The sequence below is a fragment of the Gallinula chloropus genome (assembly GCF_964237585.1).
Source record: "Gallinula chloropus genome assembly, chromosome: 1".
Lineage (NCBI taxonomy): Eukaryota > Metazoa > Chordata > Aves > Gruiformes > Rallidae > Gallinula > Gallinula chloropus.
In genome coordinates this window covers 54,328,326-54,343,958 of record NC_140085.1, presented here as the reverse complement: position 1 = coordinate 54,343,958, position 15,633 = coordinate 54,328,326, and the positions used below count along the sequence as shown (strand labels likewise).

The 15,633-nt window shown below is 42.0% G+C and overlaps 1 protein-coding gene across 1 annotated transcript; it reads right to left on the bottom strand.

The window, feature by feature from the left end:
- Window positions 1-15,349, bottom strand: USP44 (ubiquitin specific peptidase 44). Its single transcript, XM_084279120.1, has 5 exons — window positions 13,723-15,349; window positions 2,570-2,768; window positions 2,000-2,108; window positions 1,035-1,240; window positions 1-401 (listed from the first exon to the last, which is right to left on the bottom strand). Exons 1-5 carry the CDS (start codon window positions 15,154-15,156, stop codon window positions 202-204), a joined length of 2,148 nt encoding a protein of 715 aa, XP_084135246.1. The 5' UTR covers window positions 15,157-15,349; the 3' UTR covers window positions 1-201.
- Window positions 15,350-15,633: the final 284 nt, after the last annotated feature.

Sequence of the window (15,633 nt, the reverse complement as noted above, 5' to 3'; positions counted from 1 at the left end):
TTGAAATTCTAGGTACTTAGAAAGTTACTGTCAATAAAAACTTTCACTAACAATTGTAAAGAGTACTTTACCTAATACAAAAGTATATAAATGTTGTACACAAATCCAAAGTAAAAAAAGTACAATACTGTACTTTCATTTAAAAATATATAGTTATGACCATTCAAACTTTTACCATACACACAGTTAATTGGCTTTGGATTAGCTGCTGCTGTTGTCCGTGGAACAGTCGGCTGACTCTGTGTGCTGCTGACTTTGAGCTGTGCTGGGACATGGTGTTTTGCCACGTCCGTTTGCCTGAGTAAGTCGTTGGCTGTAGAACAAAATGTAAGCCTGGGCCTTGCACACTTCTTCCATAGTGCACGTGTTGAGTTTCGAGTCATTGCAGTGTACCCAAAACCCTGCAGTGAAGACAGACACCAAAAAAAGGTCATCAGGCTGCTGATCTGAGGTAACTGGGCTGTATTTAGTTAGGGAGTCCCATTTAAAGGGTAGACTATGGCAGGACATGGGGGATGGATTAAAACTAAAGGAAAGAAGGTTTAGATTAGATATTAGGGGGGAGATTTTTTTTACAGAGAGAGTGGTGAGGTGCTGGAACAGGCTGCCCAGAGAGGGGGTGGATGCCCTGTCCCTGGAGGTGTTCAAGGCCAGGTTGGATGGGACCCTGGGCAACCTTGTGTAGATCCAGGCTGGAGATTGGTGTCCCTGCCTGTGGCAGGGGGGTTGGAGCTCTATGATCCTTGGGGTCCCTTTCAACCCCTGCCATTCTAGGATTCTATGATTTAACGAATTCTGTAGAGTTAGTAATCAACTGAAACAGTATAGTGTGTTTGGTGGCTGCAGACCTTAAAAGCCCAGCTTGGCTTCCTCAGTTATGAGAGTTTAGAGCCAGCACACACTTAACAAGCCAATACAAAAACTGAACTGTGATTCTCATCCCAGGCTACAAGTGACTCCCCTTTGGTTTATCAGTTTAAAACTGACAAACCCCCCTTTCCCCCGCGCTCTTCACTTCACGCCTGGGTTCCTACCTCCTTCTGAATTGTAGCAGTAGGCAGTGTAGTGCCCTGAGCCAAATCCTTTCCCGTGATGCATCACCACAGCAGACAAGTCGTAGATAAAGCAGTCTGGCAGGAGGGACTTGAGGGACTCTCTGCAGCAGTAAGGCTCCATGTTCAGCATTTGATCAAAATTAACGTGTACGCCAATCTTCTCCCGGTGATTGCGCCCTGACCACCTGGGAAGTTAAGCCAAAGGAAAACTTTCATCCTTTCAAACAAAGGACACAGCATTCTGAATTATGTTTTAATACTGTCTTTGTGCACAAAATTCATGGTAATTTGCATACTTTTGTTCTAGGCTTCCTATTCCACTTTTTTATTTCAAGGCCTGTTAGAATGCACCTATAGTAGCTAATAATCTCATCTTCCAAAATACCCATCTTAAGATCTGTTTAAGGGTGGCTGGGAAGTACCACCTCCCACATACTACGTCTCACTGGTATTCCTCATTCATTCCATCTCATCTCCAGCTTCCTTTGTGTTTGTGACAGTACAGAGTCTGATGTGCAGACTACAAGTTCAGAGATGCTTCCTTACGCTCTGGCTACCATGTTATATATACTGGGTTATCGTAGGGTCACGTGACACCTCCACAGAATACAATCTCCATTTGTACATTAGTGAGTATAAGTGTTTATCTGAAGATAAGAAAACATTCATTTTTACCAGCAGCATTCACAGCAAGGTTAGTAGGTTTTGATTGAAAAGATGGATGAAATAATTTTGGCATCGAAGTAGCAAGCAATTGGCTCTCTACTTAGAGCCCATCTTCTTACTGATGTTTAATTAAACAAGAGAAAGAGGTTTCTAATAACCATTTATCATTGTACTAATAAAGGGAAATTAAACTGATGCTGAAAAACATTGCCCTAACAAATGGAAGGGCAGGGCTGAACTGGTCAGTTTGCAACGCTGGACATTAGGGTACTACTTACCTGAACCGTTTAAGGTGTAATCTGAGAACCTGAGGTAGTCGACACACCATAAGCTGCTTCTGAGCTTCTGTGAGTATAACTGGTTTAGAAGAAAACTTCCTTCGTTTTGCTGAGGCCAAACACACAGTTACACAATACAAATCTCAATTTCTCAATAACAGCCTTGTATTTCAGTCTAAGATTTATCCATCGGTTTTGTGTGGACCTAAGTAGCTACTCCATGTGCCTCCTTAAAAAGGATACACTCTGAGAGCCATTCTGCAAGGATTATTTTATGGTGCAACTATAAAATACCTGTGTGGTCATTTAGGTTAGTCACCTTAATTTAAAGAGCTGATGGGTTCTTCAGCTGCGACTATCAGAATCCCCACTAGTGTGTGATCAATCTTTATCCAAGAGAGGCATCACACTTCAAAGGATGTTTTACACAATTCCACTTTAGATGGGAATAGGTGTCAAGTGACCACACCAGGACTTTCCACACATACTTTTACTGTTTTCCACCCACACCTTCACAGTTATTTCTTTGCACAGAGAACGGATGCATGGGTACATACTGCCTTTACTCACTGTTGCACTGATCACACGCATATATCTTTCCTTCCAAAGCTTCAGTCTCTGTAAACTTGGCCAGCATTTCCGTCAGCAGGCAGGGGTACTGAGACGACATCTCCTTGCCGTTGCAGTGGTACCTCTCAGGAAACTCCAGGGACAGGTCCCAGAAAGGCTCTATAGTATTTGATTTATTGTCACAGGCAAGGCACGTAACCTGTAAAAACAGTATTGCACGGGCTGCTTACACTCCAAAACTTGCTTTGCTAAAATAGCCTGTGCCATTTAAGAAACTATAACACCCATTTTCTTTTCTCTAAAGCACCATATCCAGTACTGTTACCCCAAACAGGTACATGTTATGTTTTACTGAGAAGCAAAAGCAGTGTCAAAATGGTCTGCCTGGGACTGTCCAAGAGAAAGCAGCTGGTGGAGTCTTGGGAGTCTTTTCTCCAAAAAGAAAACAATCCAAAAGGAAACTTTACATGAGAAACCATAGGTTAATTAAAATAACTAACTAACTAAATAAATAAAATTAGCTGGGAATTTTAAAGTCATATCCTTCTTACTTTGTAGGTCTTCCAGGGAAGCCTGGATTAGGAAGCACACTTCTTCAAAGAAAAATTAACAGGTAAAAATAACTTATTTCTTCTTTCAGTAAGTGGATCCAGCGTCACACTAGGGAAAGGACAAGCAGTAAGACTACATAAATAAAGTATCCAAGAAGTGAAGTGAGTCAACCTGGAAAATGAAGTTAATACAGCAGGGGACAATTAATTTATGCTAATATTATTTAGGAAAGTAAGCTAATAGCAGCAGCTCTTCCACGCTGGAATGGCAATACATTAGGTGTCAATTTGTAATGCAGCCTTCTAAAACCCAGCTCAAGCAGGCTGTAGGAGAGTGTCACATCACTTGAGCCTTCCTCCATGGACCTCCACCCTTCCGCGATCCAGGTAGACACGTAACATCTGTTAGCAGCTGAACCTCTGGAGCAGTGAAACTCCATTTAGTTCATAATGGCTATAAAGAAACATCAGTAAATACTCTGCATGTGAGACTAAAGGTATGTTCACCTCAGTATGTTTGATACAACAAAGCACAATACAGTCCTGAAGCGCAATTACCTGAGTTTTCTACTGTTATTGTATTTTTGGCTTAGAAACTGCAGGTGACCACTAACTCAAGCAGCTCTAGCCTCACTGCTCTAGCAAAGATGTGTTCTGAAATTAAGTTATATTTTAACTGGAGTGATAGCTTTGACAGAACTTCCATAAGTATCCAACATGTTCCCACTGCCTTCCCTAAAAATTTAACTTTCCCACCAAAAAGGTTAAAGGAACTCAATTTTTTCACATAGGATTGACTGTCAAGATACTGTTACTCACCAGCTCAGAATTTCTAACAGCTGGGTGTGATGAGACACCAGCATTTGTGCTTTACAGCAACTGGAATATCAAATACCTCCTGAAGTTCGCACCACAGGGGTAAATAGCTGCCAAATTAAATCTCTATAAGCATGCTTCCTATTTAGGAAAACACCTCAAGTTGTTTGAAACAGCTAAATACAAAGTACATAGTGATAAAGGAATGGAAATCCATGAGGGATCCAAATACTGTTTTTTCACAGGCACGCCTCTGTGTTGCTGTTCTGCACAGATTTGGGGTAATTCCCTTCAGTTAGGTCAGTAAGCCCACACGAGTGTAAAAATACACTCGGTTCTGTTAAGAGCTCCTATATTTTCCATTGAAGTTCTGCTGCTACATAATTATTCACTCTGCTTTGGCTGTTGTTTCATGATCATCTATATAAGGGCAGATCTGCCTCCTAATGCCACCTTCATTCTAGGTGCTCTTGTAATTACTTAATGCATCTATTCATTAGCTACAACAGTTTATACCCAACCTATGCATTAGCTACCTAGTGTGCATGTGTCTCTGCGTACCAGGATACGCACTCAGCAGTGGAGCTAGGAAAGCCCTTAGCGTAAGTTCCAAGAAGGAAACACCACTGCCTTGTTCTTAGAAGCCAAAACTTCAAACATAAATGGCAGAAAGAGGAGAATCTTCTGTTTTAATTTACGCTGACAGGAGCTTCTTTTGTAAGTGCTAACATCTGGCAATGTTTCAAAGCCACAAACTATTAGTAATTCAGAGGTGGAATCTAGACTTGGAGACAAAATGATATGTTTGGCCAGAGTTCAAGCTAGCTCCAGCATAAACACAGAATGACTAATAGATTTCTGCTGTACAAATGGGTGACTTTGTTGGGCCAAAAGTTTATTTAATTGATGAGTTACTTAAGAATTTGTTGCACACGAACACACACTGAGGATTAATGGGTTTAGGATTAAGTACATATATGAACTCAGAACAGGTAATTTTAACAAGTTCTGAGGTTTTACATTTAGCGTGACATTAACAATCTAGGTTATTTTAAGATCCTCTTTCCCAACTAGTCAATAAATACTCTCTCAAAGGAAAAAAATAAAAGAACCCAACTTCTGATTTTTGCTTCTCAACAACACAAACAGTGCAATAGTGCTGCCTCTCACCTCTTCATGCAGCCGTGAGCAAACCCCATCCGTATTAGTAAAATCCTGCACCAATACAGGGCTGCACTTAGCTCCTAAAAGCAAGACACTCCTCTCCCCCAACACCATAAGGCTGCAGCAGTGCTAAACACTTAAAGAGTTATTTGGGCTTTGTGTACTCGCCACCAGCCGACTAACCTGACGTACTTGGGTAAGCATACAGGCAGTATTGGGTAAGCATACAGGCAGCCTCATATCAGCTGCCCTGCACCAACCGCTCCTGTACACACTCGCTCTCAATGGCACAGGAGATAAATTATGGCTGGAACAAAGGTTGGAAGTGTTTTTCTTAGCCAGGCCCAAGCTTAGGAACTGGATTACTCAAGACGTAGGAGGATCCCTTCCCTTCTGCGGAATCCACATCAGCACGGGCTTCACAACACTCCCATCACCTCTCTCTCTCCATTCTCAAAGGGACTCCTGTCCCTCCCTCTCTGCTGCCATTCATACACTACAACCCAGACTTGCTTTTGTCATGAAAAGCAGCGAAATCATGTACTCTGCTCAGAGGCTGGTTGAACGATTTCTGAGAGTTTTAATAAAGAAAAGAAACACACCTCCTTCCCCCCAAAACCAAACACTAACTCAAAGGGCTGGCAAAAACTTCATGTATCTGTCCAATGTAACTCTTCATGCTACAAGTATGCACAACAGTAATAGTGTCTGCTCTAGCAGACTGGTTAGTGAAGTGTATCTTTTTTTGTGACTGTATGTTACAAATTCAGTTTGATTTAGCCTCCCCAATATATTCTACAACTCCTATTTTAGGGAGCCTTAATACTGTGATTCATAACAACGTTTACATCAGAGCAAAGAAAGTTAAATCACTGCTTTTAACTAGTCTGAAAACTCCGCCTTCTATTCTGCCCTGACCACCCTCTCCTGCCTTGAAACATTGTTATTACACACAATTGCCTGGTTAAAGCTTCAGCATTCAATCGTGGGCCAAAGGCCAAACTGAAGAGAGCTGGATCAAATTGCTTGATTCGAGCTAAGCATGGAGGCTGCTCAGACAAGCATCACTGTGCCCACCATAGTGTGACAGACAGCTGCTGCCCCACACAGCATTCAGCCCAAATGCAGCCAAAGAAAACAGTTAACATCTCGCTGCAGAAGAAGCCAACTCCACCATCAACTGTTCTGCCTGGGCTCCCTGTGCCCGTATGGAAGAGACAACTGTTAACATCTCTGATTCTGTTTTGGTTTTTAAGAACAGCAAGATGGCTGGTCCCTTTGTTGTCCTTCCCCTACTAAAGCTTTCACTATGAGACATATACAGAACGGGTAATAATTGATTTTTTCCCCAGCAGAGCAATCAAAGTAGAAGGGGATTCCCAAGAATGCTGCTGTAATGCAGAATTCCACATGACAGTTCATATCTCCTCAGCTGTAAACAGAACTAAGCTTTGTAGTGAAGAGCAGATGCCGTCCTGAAAATGATCTGCATCTACTTAACAGAATGAGGTAAGCATAACCACAGCAAACTGTGGTCTGTGATTCAGTGGCCTTCTATACTGCAGATTAACTTAAAATGTCATCTTCATCTGTGTGGAAAGCAACTTTGCAACCATTTTGTGATTCAGGCAACCCACAAAAGACTAAAGACTAATACCAGGATACGGGTCATGGATGGTCTGAGTTCCAATCCTCCTGTTACCCATCTGAAGTTCTCATCGTTTTTAATAGTCTGTTCATTGTGAGACTTGAGATGCAGCACTGCAGCACTGTCACCCTCAGCATTCTACCTCAAACCTTAACTCACAGCATGCTACCCAGAGCTGAAGGGCTTCAAACAACCCAAAGGTTGCACATTTCCACACCTCTCAGCCAATCTGTCCTGAAACACACCAGCTGAGCAAGTAAGTACAGCAAGACTTGCAAGGAGATGTGCTGCAAATTCTACACCTGATTTACACACTACATTGGTTAGAACCTACTTCACTTGCTGAGTGTTAGCATATTCATTTCTCTTGAGGTCTGCTCAGCTACTCCACCATGAGGAACAGGCGGGGGGGTGGGGGGGTGGGGCGGGGGGGGGGGAAGGCATTTTGCTCAAATTCTGCCTTAAATATGTTGAATAAATAATCAAACTATTTGTGGGAGGCTTTTTCTAAGTATGCCTAGAGATATCAAAAGCAAGTTCTTAGTAGGCATTGCTCTAATAAATGGCAAATTATTGGGGAAAGGACCTCATGGACCAAGACAGGTTTGTCCTACAAAAGGTAACTAATCACAACTTTGCTGTAAAGGAAACTCTTTCACTACTGTTGGGTGTTGCTGTAATAAACATCTATGCAGAAAGCTTTATATGAGGCACCAGATTCAAAAGCAGTGGAATCCTCACAAGAGATTTTCAAAACCCAGCCAAAACAGAACAGTCTCTAAAGGGTTCCTCACCACTCCAAAGAGATGTTAAAATTACATTGACTAGGTATTTCTTTGATAATTTACATGAAAATCGGTTTTAATCAACTGCACTCTAAAAAGAAATAATCAACTTCTTACTGCTTTGCAACACTGCATTTGTAATTCAACTGTAATTTTCTTCCTAGGATTATTTAAATTTTCTTCCTTGAACTACACAGCCAAGTAGCTTTAACATAAATCCACACAAACCTTATTTTTAATTCCCCCAAACTGGGCCTATTTTAGCCACAGAAAACATCAACTGTCCTCCTTCTGCTTGACTATAATTAGAAACTATCCCTGATTAAACAGAAAGAACAGAAAGAGCTAGCTGATGGCAGCAAGGCCATCTCCCCCATCTTTGAAAGGTCCTGGTACGGTCATGGCAATCAGGGCAGGTACCCAAGGACAAGAATAAAGCAAGTATCACCTCCTGTCTTCAAGAAGGAAGACCTTGGCTTGAAGGAGCTACAAGCCAATCAGCATCACCTGGATCTGTGAGAAGACTAACAGAACAAATAATTCTGGAAACCATTTCCAAAGATATTAAAGAAAATATTATGATTGGGAGCAGACACCGTGGATTTATGATGGAAAACTCATGCTTGACTAACCTGAGAGCTGCTTTTCTATATAGAGATGACTGGTTCAGATAACCAGTGGATGTAGCTTATCTTTAGTGAGGCTTTCAACATGGTTATCCCATAACATACCCAGAGAAAAACTGATAAAGTGCAGGCTAGATAAATGAATAGCACAGTGGACCAGAAATTGAATGAACTGCCAGGCTCAACACACTGAGGACAGTGGCATGAGATGCAGCTGAAGCTCAGCCACAACCAGTGTGCCCAGCAGAAGATACTGGGGCCAATTCTGTTAAACCCTCCGCAAGTCTGCAGATGATCCAGAACTGGGAGCAGCGTCTGATACACCAGAGGGTCCTGCTGCCACCCACCAGGAGTGGGACAGGCTGGGGCCATGGGCCTAGAGAAGCCTTATGCAGATCAACAAAGGGAAAGGCCAAGCCCTGTGCCTGGGCAGGGATAACCCCAGGTGCCAGCACAGGCTGGGAAGCAGCTCCCCTTTGGGGCCTTGGTGAAGAAGCTGACACTCAGCCAGCAATGTGCCCCTGCAGTGAAGCCAGCAGGCCCAAGGAGGTGACCCTTCCTTCCCTCTCCTCAGCCCTGTGTCCAGCGCTGCCTTTCCCAATACAAGATGCAGTCAGCAAAAGGCCAGGAAGATGATCACACGGCTGGGAAGATGATCACAGGGCTGGGAGCATCTGACACACAAGGAGAGGCTGGGAGAGCTGGGAGTGTTCAGCCTCAGGGGAAGCGAAGATGGCGTCAGGCCCTTCTCAGTGGTGCTCAGCAGCAGGACAGGAGGAAACGGGCACCAACGGAAACACAGGCGGTTCCACAGACACAGAAGAAGAAACTCTTTTCTCTGAGGATGGCCTGGCGCTGGCACGGGGTACCAGAGAGGTTCTGGTGTCTCCATCCTTGGTGCTATTGAAAACCTGGGTGCACACAGCCCTGAGCAACCTGCTGTAGATGATGCTGTTCTGAGCAGAGCGGGCTAGATGATTTCCAGAGGTCCTTTCCAACCTCAACTAATCGGTGAGGAAACGCATGTGTACGTGCACGTGAACTTGAGTGGCAGGAATTGGTTATGAAAATCAAGAATGAACACTGAGCAACTGAGGGAAGACAATCTCTGCTAACAAAAATGTTTCCTAAAATAATCATTTGATGTTCAGGGACTGTTCTAACTGTTATTTTGTTACTATTAGATTCAAATATACCTCTACATCTCTTCACACACAAAATTAATAATACCAAGAGATTAGTAATTTGTATTATTATTTTGGCATTATTTAAAAGTAGGAAAAATATTTAAAATAATCCTCTCTAGCTTACAAAAACGTCTGGGTTTTTTTTCTGGTAATTCTCATGACAAGGCTTATTTTGAACTTTAAGAAGCTTTTTTATGGTTTTACCAACTCAGTGGCCAAAACCAGCACAAGATACATGAGACGTTCAGTATCTGTTTTCCTTAGTAACTACCACTTCTTAGTTTCAGAAAGATTTGTACTATATAGTCTGAACTGGTTGACAGTTATGCTGGACAATTCATCTGGGACTGTAATATCAAGAGTGTCTCAAAACCAGCTGTACCTTTCACCATTTTTTTGATGACTTAATAGTCTTGACTCAAGACTTTTTGTTTGAGCCAATATTAAATATTAATTTAATTTTTAAATCTTAAAAAATGCAGTCCAAAATGGCCCTCTAACTTTCAAGCAGTCAAAACCTGTGTATTTCTTGTTATCCTAAGAGTAAACCAATTTAGTTAAAAAGCTGAACTTCAACATGTAAAAGTTACAAGATTTTGCCAGCATCAATAGCTGCAAATCTCCTAGATCTGCTAGACTAGCTTCTTAGGTGAGATCATCTTTTACAACTACTTCACAGTAGCTTCCCTGTCTCCCTCTTCCCATATAAATCATCTCAACAATAAATTTAACACTGGCCTGACTACACACACCAGAGCTTCTGTTAATATGATTACTGCAGGCATGTGGGGCATCATTATCCCAATGCAGTGCAGAAAATATATATTTACTTCAAAAGCTAAAATCTGCTATTTCCATCCCTGATGGTTTTTTGTTTGGTTGGTTTGTTTTTAAAACACACCTGCCCACTTCTTGCTTAATGGAGACAAAACTTGAAATTAGATAGCTTTAGAATGGCTGCATACTTTGTTATTTAGCTGGGAACTTTTTAAAAACACAAGCTAAAACACTCTTGAGGAAGATGGTGCTTAACCTGCTGGAGTTCTTGAGGTGTACTTCAAAGACCTGTGGATCACTATGGATCAGTTTAACTACTGGCATCTAACTTTGTAGTGCAGGTATTTTTCCCCCTTTCCAGTTGAAGGATCAAGGCCAGGAACATGTATCTTCCAGAAGAGTACAAGCACTAAGGCACTGAAAACAACTGGAATTTTAGTAGAGATATTGGCATCTGCTTGCAGTCTTAGTGGGGTTGAGAAGGATGCAGCAGCAGATCTGCCTCTGAAAGCACAGATTTGCAAGATACAGGATCCTTTGCCCAGTAAGTGCTACAGCTCTAGGCAACGACTGGAGAAAGATTAGCACGTGAAAAAGGAAAGAACAGAGGGAAGGTTTTTGTAGGTGTATGTATCCTTACTTCCTTAGATGCACTGGGAATTGAAGTTGCTCGGTCTGTACTGCAGAGTAAAAAGTTCTAATCCTAAAAAGGACACTGGACTAACAATAAGAAGAAAGTCAAGACTCAACCCACCCGTGCTGTTCTTTGAGTTACTCATTACCTAACCTAGTATTCCATAAAAATAGAAGAAGACTTCAAGTAGTGGATGAGGAAGACTTACTTTACATCAGCTGAGAACATAACAAAAACAGTCAACTCATCACCTTTAGCTTTTTCTAGTTACCAAAAAGTGGTAAGATTCTCATCACACACTTCTTAATCTCATATCCTAAATTCAGACCCGCTGCTCAAACACGTATTTCAACAGCAACAGAGTCGATGGCAAATTTGGGATTATGGCTTTCCTTCAAGTTTAAATAGAAAGCTAGAAGAGAGGAATGTTTTATTGCACATGAGAAAGTAATATGAAACCTAAGTAAACATACAGCTTATCTGAATTGTAAGTGATCCTCTGTGCACCCTGTATCAAGAGCAGTTCACAGTATTTCTAGGGTTTGAAGGTCAAGACCACTGACTTGACTATCTGAAAGAATCAAGTAGCTTTAATATTTTCAGCACAACGGGGTAGTAACTTTTTAGTGATCCTAAAACAGAAGGCAACTGCTGCACAATTAACAAGCTTCTCAATTCCCCTCCTTCACTGAATTAAGATGTAGATTATTACATACTCTAGACTAAATTCCCATTCTATTTTTAATAATTTTAATAAATGCAGCAGGTGACAGTTTCAACTATCTTCTTGAGAGAAACTGTTAACTGCTTGTAGGTAGGTAAAGTTAAGTCTGAAAAGGGCAAAGTGTACCTTCCTTGCTTTTAAAAGCTAACATTGTCAAAGAATGAAATACACTTTTTCTTCAACACTGCATGGATGTATTCTTGCCTTTTTTAGCTTAATTATAGCAGTTTGTGCCAGTTCTGACAAAAGCCTAAGAAGATCATGATGCAGGAATCTTCCTAAGGAGAGGAAAATACCTGCCTAGTAAGATGGTTTTTAAGCTCATCCTTCCATGTGCAAACACCACGGTCAGAATCATTGTGACCCGAAGAAATCTTATCAAGGAGGAAATTTAGATCTTCAGGGAGTTACCTTTTCCTTTGAATACTTATCATGTTCAAGTGAAGAATGTTAGTGAAGACTAAACTGGAAAAAAGGAGTGGCTGAAGACAAAGGGAACTTTAGGAGGTCAAGTATTGGACACTGGGAACTAACTGCCTTATGAGCCAGAGGAAAAAAAAAATCACAACAGGTAACAGCCTTAATAATCTTTCCCATGTCCCTCTCACTTGAGGCATTCTGAAAATCACCAAGGCTGTATTTTGCACCTCGGCATTAACCCGCTGCAGCAAAAGAGCTGTGTGTTGTAACCACAGAAGTCACAGGATGGCTGAAAACTGTTTAATTTCCTTTCAGTCTTACTCGATGACACTTGAGTGAATTCTCACTATTCCCCTCCCTGGTTTCAGGAAGGTGGGAGGGTTTCTAGTCAACAAGCCTTTTCACATAACAAAGCTAGAAACACGTGAAAGAAGTGGTACTACTGAAGTAATCCTTGTGTCTTCAGAGCCTTCAACATTTTTAAAAAAAAATTAATCTTCTATGAAGGCTTGAAATGCAACCAAAACGTGTCAGTACACTGAAGCAACTACTTTGCTTAACAAAGTTACAGTTTTTGAGAGGAATATGGTTTTCAGATAGAAAGCTTTAATCACAGAATATACAAGACAGGTTAGCACAGAGCTGACACCGTGATATGTGAACTGCCCTGAGGAAAGGAAGCACGCCAACAGAGATGCTACGCTCTTCCACTGGGCCACATTGAAGGCAGAGGATGATCTGGTTTTATTAGTAGACAAATTTCTCATAGCTATGCAAAAGCTCAGATGACCTAAAAGCTAGCAGATGCTGCAAACAACCCTAATTTTAAAAGTCCCGTTACTGTGAAGTCTACTGGTACCACAGCAACAAACAACGCTGACTTTACTAAAAACACTGGGATTCCCAGCTTCCTATTTGCATTACACCATCAACCAGAGAGTCAGAATACTGAGCACATCTGCATTAAAGCCTCTCCTCCTTCACACAACACAGCCATCAAGCGTTCCTGCACCCCCTCCGTTAAGGTGCACATGCACCCTGAAGGCCAGTTCCAGGGGGACGAGACCTTCCCAAGCCCTGTTACTGCCGCAACGTGGTCAGTCCTTAGCTGAGCTCAACAGACACCCGCGTTTGCTCCTTCAGTCGGTTCTCAGGCGTTTCTACACGCTCGCAGTTGGGATACACACCACAGTAAGCAGACAGGCTGAAGTACTTAAGAGGAAGCCGGGGAGAAGGAAACAAAACCGAAGAGCAGTCAGGCAGAAAAAAGAGGAAAACCACCATTGTCTCCACCTCACTAATTTGGTTCCTGTGTTGACAGAGCCTTTCTGTATCTTTGTGTTGTAACAGAAAAGTGGTATATTCCTGACAGGCAATTACTCTCTAGGCATGAATCTCAAATTCAAGCTGTTTACTGATAAAATTCCCGGCTTGGCATCCATTACCTAATCAGTTTCCACTTAGAAGAGATTAACACCTCCCTTAACACCTTTTATCTAGTATCACCATGGTGATAAACTGGATGCTTGAAATTCTAAATTCTTTATTTCTGCAAATTAGCTGGTGCTAACAGCAAAAATCCGGTTATTTCTCAGTAGTTGCAAAAGTGTGCTTTAAAATACAAATTTAACACTTGTGTTTATCAGGTGACTCTTCTATTTAAAGTTTTAGGAGTACCCAAGTGACCTTTCTTCTGAAACTGTGCATATTATACGATCTCCACCCCTCCTCAGTAGTTATAAATGTATTAACCTTTGAGGTATGCCCATCACTGACCAGTATGAATCATTACACACCTTTAAAAAAAATTATAAATCATACCTGACTTAATAGCTGTCCATGAAAAATGTTGTTAACCACATTCAAAACCTGTTTTATAAGTTTTCTTTGAGAAGCAGGGATGAGAGCTGGGTATCTGGTCCCTGTAGTCTCCAGTTCCTGCTGCACTTTATCCAAAAGTTCACAAAGGAATTCCTGAGCATCTTGTTGGGCATATCCTCTGAAGGCTGGAATTAGTCTCCACACAGAATGAAGCATGGCAAAAGGAGACACCAGCGCCCATTTGCCAGACCACATAACTTGGAACAGAGTATGCAGCTCATGACAGAGGGAAATATGCTTTGAACTGGGCTCCCTGGGCTGAATAAGTTCCATATTTCTACTTTTTGATGCTCCTCCACTTAATCCAGAGGATAAACTAGGCCGCCTCACAGAAGAGGATCCCTTTACTTTCTCTTGGTTCTCATTCACGTGTAATGTTGATGCAGCTATTGACAGATGTTTAGATGAAGACCTGGTTTTACCACTGGTTGCTGTTGCCAGCAGTTCCTGAGTTTGGTTGAGATCAAGCTTTAAAAAGCATTCTCGAAAAATAAGCAAGTGACTTAATACCTGCAGGACAGAATTCATATAGCACGTATTTCCCAGGTTTCTCAGTCCTGTTACCCCAGGAGTCACTGTGGGCCTTCGTTTAATTGGAGAGTCACTTATTTTTTTCAATCTTACTTCATCTGAGGTATATGTTTTTTCCAACTCTGCCACAGATTCCATGTTCTGTGATGTTTTTTGCAGGCAGGGTGCTGTTTCTGACGACATTCTAATCTGGTTTTGTAAACGACTGCTCTTTCTTGGAGGCATCTTTTCCATCTCTGCTTTCCACTCACGCTTTCTTTCTTGTCTTCTCTTCCTAGCTTTGTCCCTTCTTTCCTCTGCTTCTTCCCGACGCCTTTCTTCCTCCAAAATCTTTTTTCCAGTAGGTGTCAGCTCAAGCCATGACCTGAAGATTTTGCCCAGGAGCGCACGCCGCCGGTGCCAGAGAGCTGTGAACATCCGATCTTCATTCCAAAGCAAGGCTTGAGCACCACCATGTGAGAGGTAAGAATCATCACTGGCACCCATAGAACGCAGAGTCCTCCCACTCCGAGTAGTGCAGTCATAGTTTTGACTCTTGATTGCACTTAAAGTACTTCGCAACAGTTTCAAGTCCCCGGTTGCGTTATCATTAAGAACGTAATCATCACAGAGATAACAGAACACATACAGCTCGTTTACTTCTAATGCCACTGGGTGACTGCTCTCCTGAAAGTGCTTTAGTGCATGTTCTTCAATGTATCTCCCACAGGCCACGTGTGAGCAGCTGAGGCACGCCCACACAGAGTCGGTAGTATTGCAGTCCACACAATGCCATTTCTGAGGATTCAGAATGGAGTGATCTTGAGCCAGTCGCAGGCGACCTATGTGCTTACATTTATCCATTGTTAAAACTGGGACTGCAGAGAGAAGCTGGCAGAACACATCATCCAAACTATTATCCGTTCATGATATTTCAATCTGCAACTAAAAAAAGAGAAAAGAAGAAAAAAACATTAGGTTACAGTTCGTAAAACAACCAACTCCGTCTCTTCACAGGGGTCAGTATACCCAATCACACTCAAGATCAGGATCCCACCAAGCCTACAAAGGCAGGCAAGTTATGTGGAGCCACAATCAAGGCATCACCACAGCAGTTCAGACTAAATAGTCTGAACACCACTGTTTACATTCCCAGTACAACTTCTGGGTCAGGATAGAAGCAGACTAATTACACACTCTCGATTAGGCCCGTTTTTTCAAAGGAGCACAGATTTAGCTGGAAGACACTGTTACGGAGTTTGGATACAGACACAACTTAAAATGGGACAGCATACTCAGAAAAGCTGTGGATGCCTCCTAGCTGCAAGTGTTCAAGGCCAG

What these genes read in the sequence shown, in the direction of transcription:
- USP44 (XM_084279120.1), bottom strand. Translation starts at nt 15,156, where the DNA reads ATGGATAAATGTAAGCACATAGGTCGCCTGCGACTGGCTCAAGATCAC. An exon ending in ATGGACAGCTATTAAGTCAG is followed by an intron (nt 2,769 to 13,722) that starts GTATGATTTATA and finishes CTGTTTTTACAG; the next exon opens with GTTACGTGCCTTGCCTGTGA. An exon ending in TGCGTGTGATCAGTGCAACA is followed by an intron (nt 2,109 to 2,569) that starts GTGAGTAAAGGC and finishes GTTTGGCCTCAG; the next exon opens with CAAAACGAAGGAAGTTTTCT.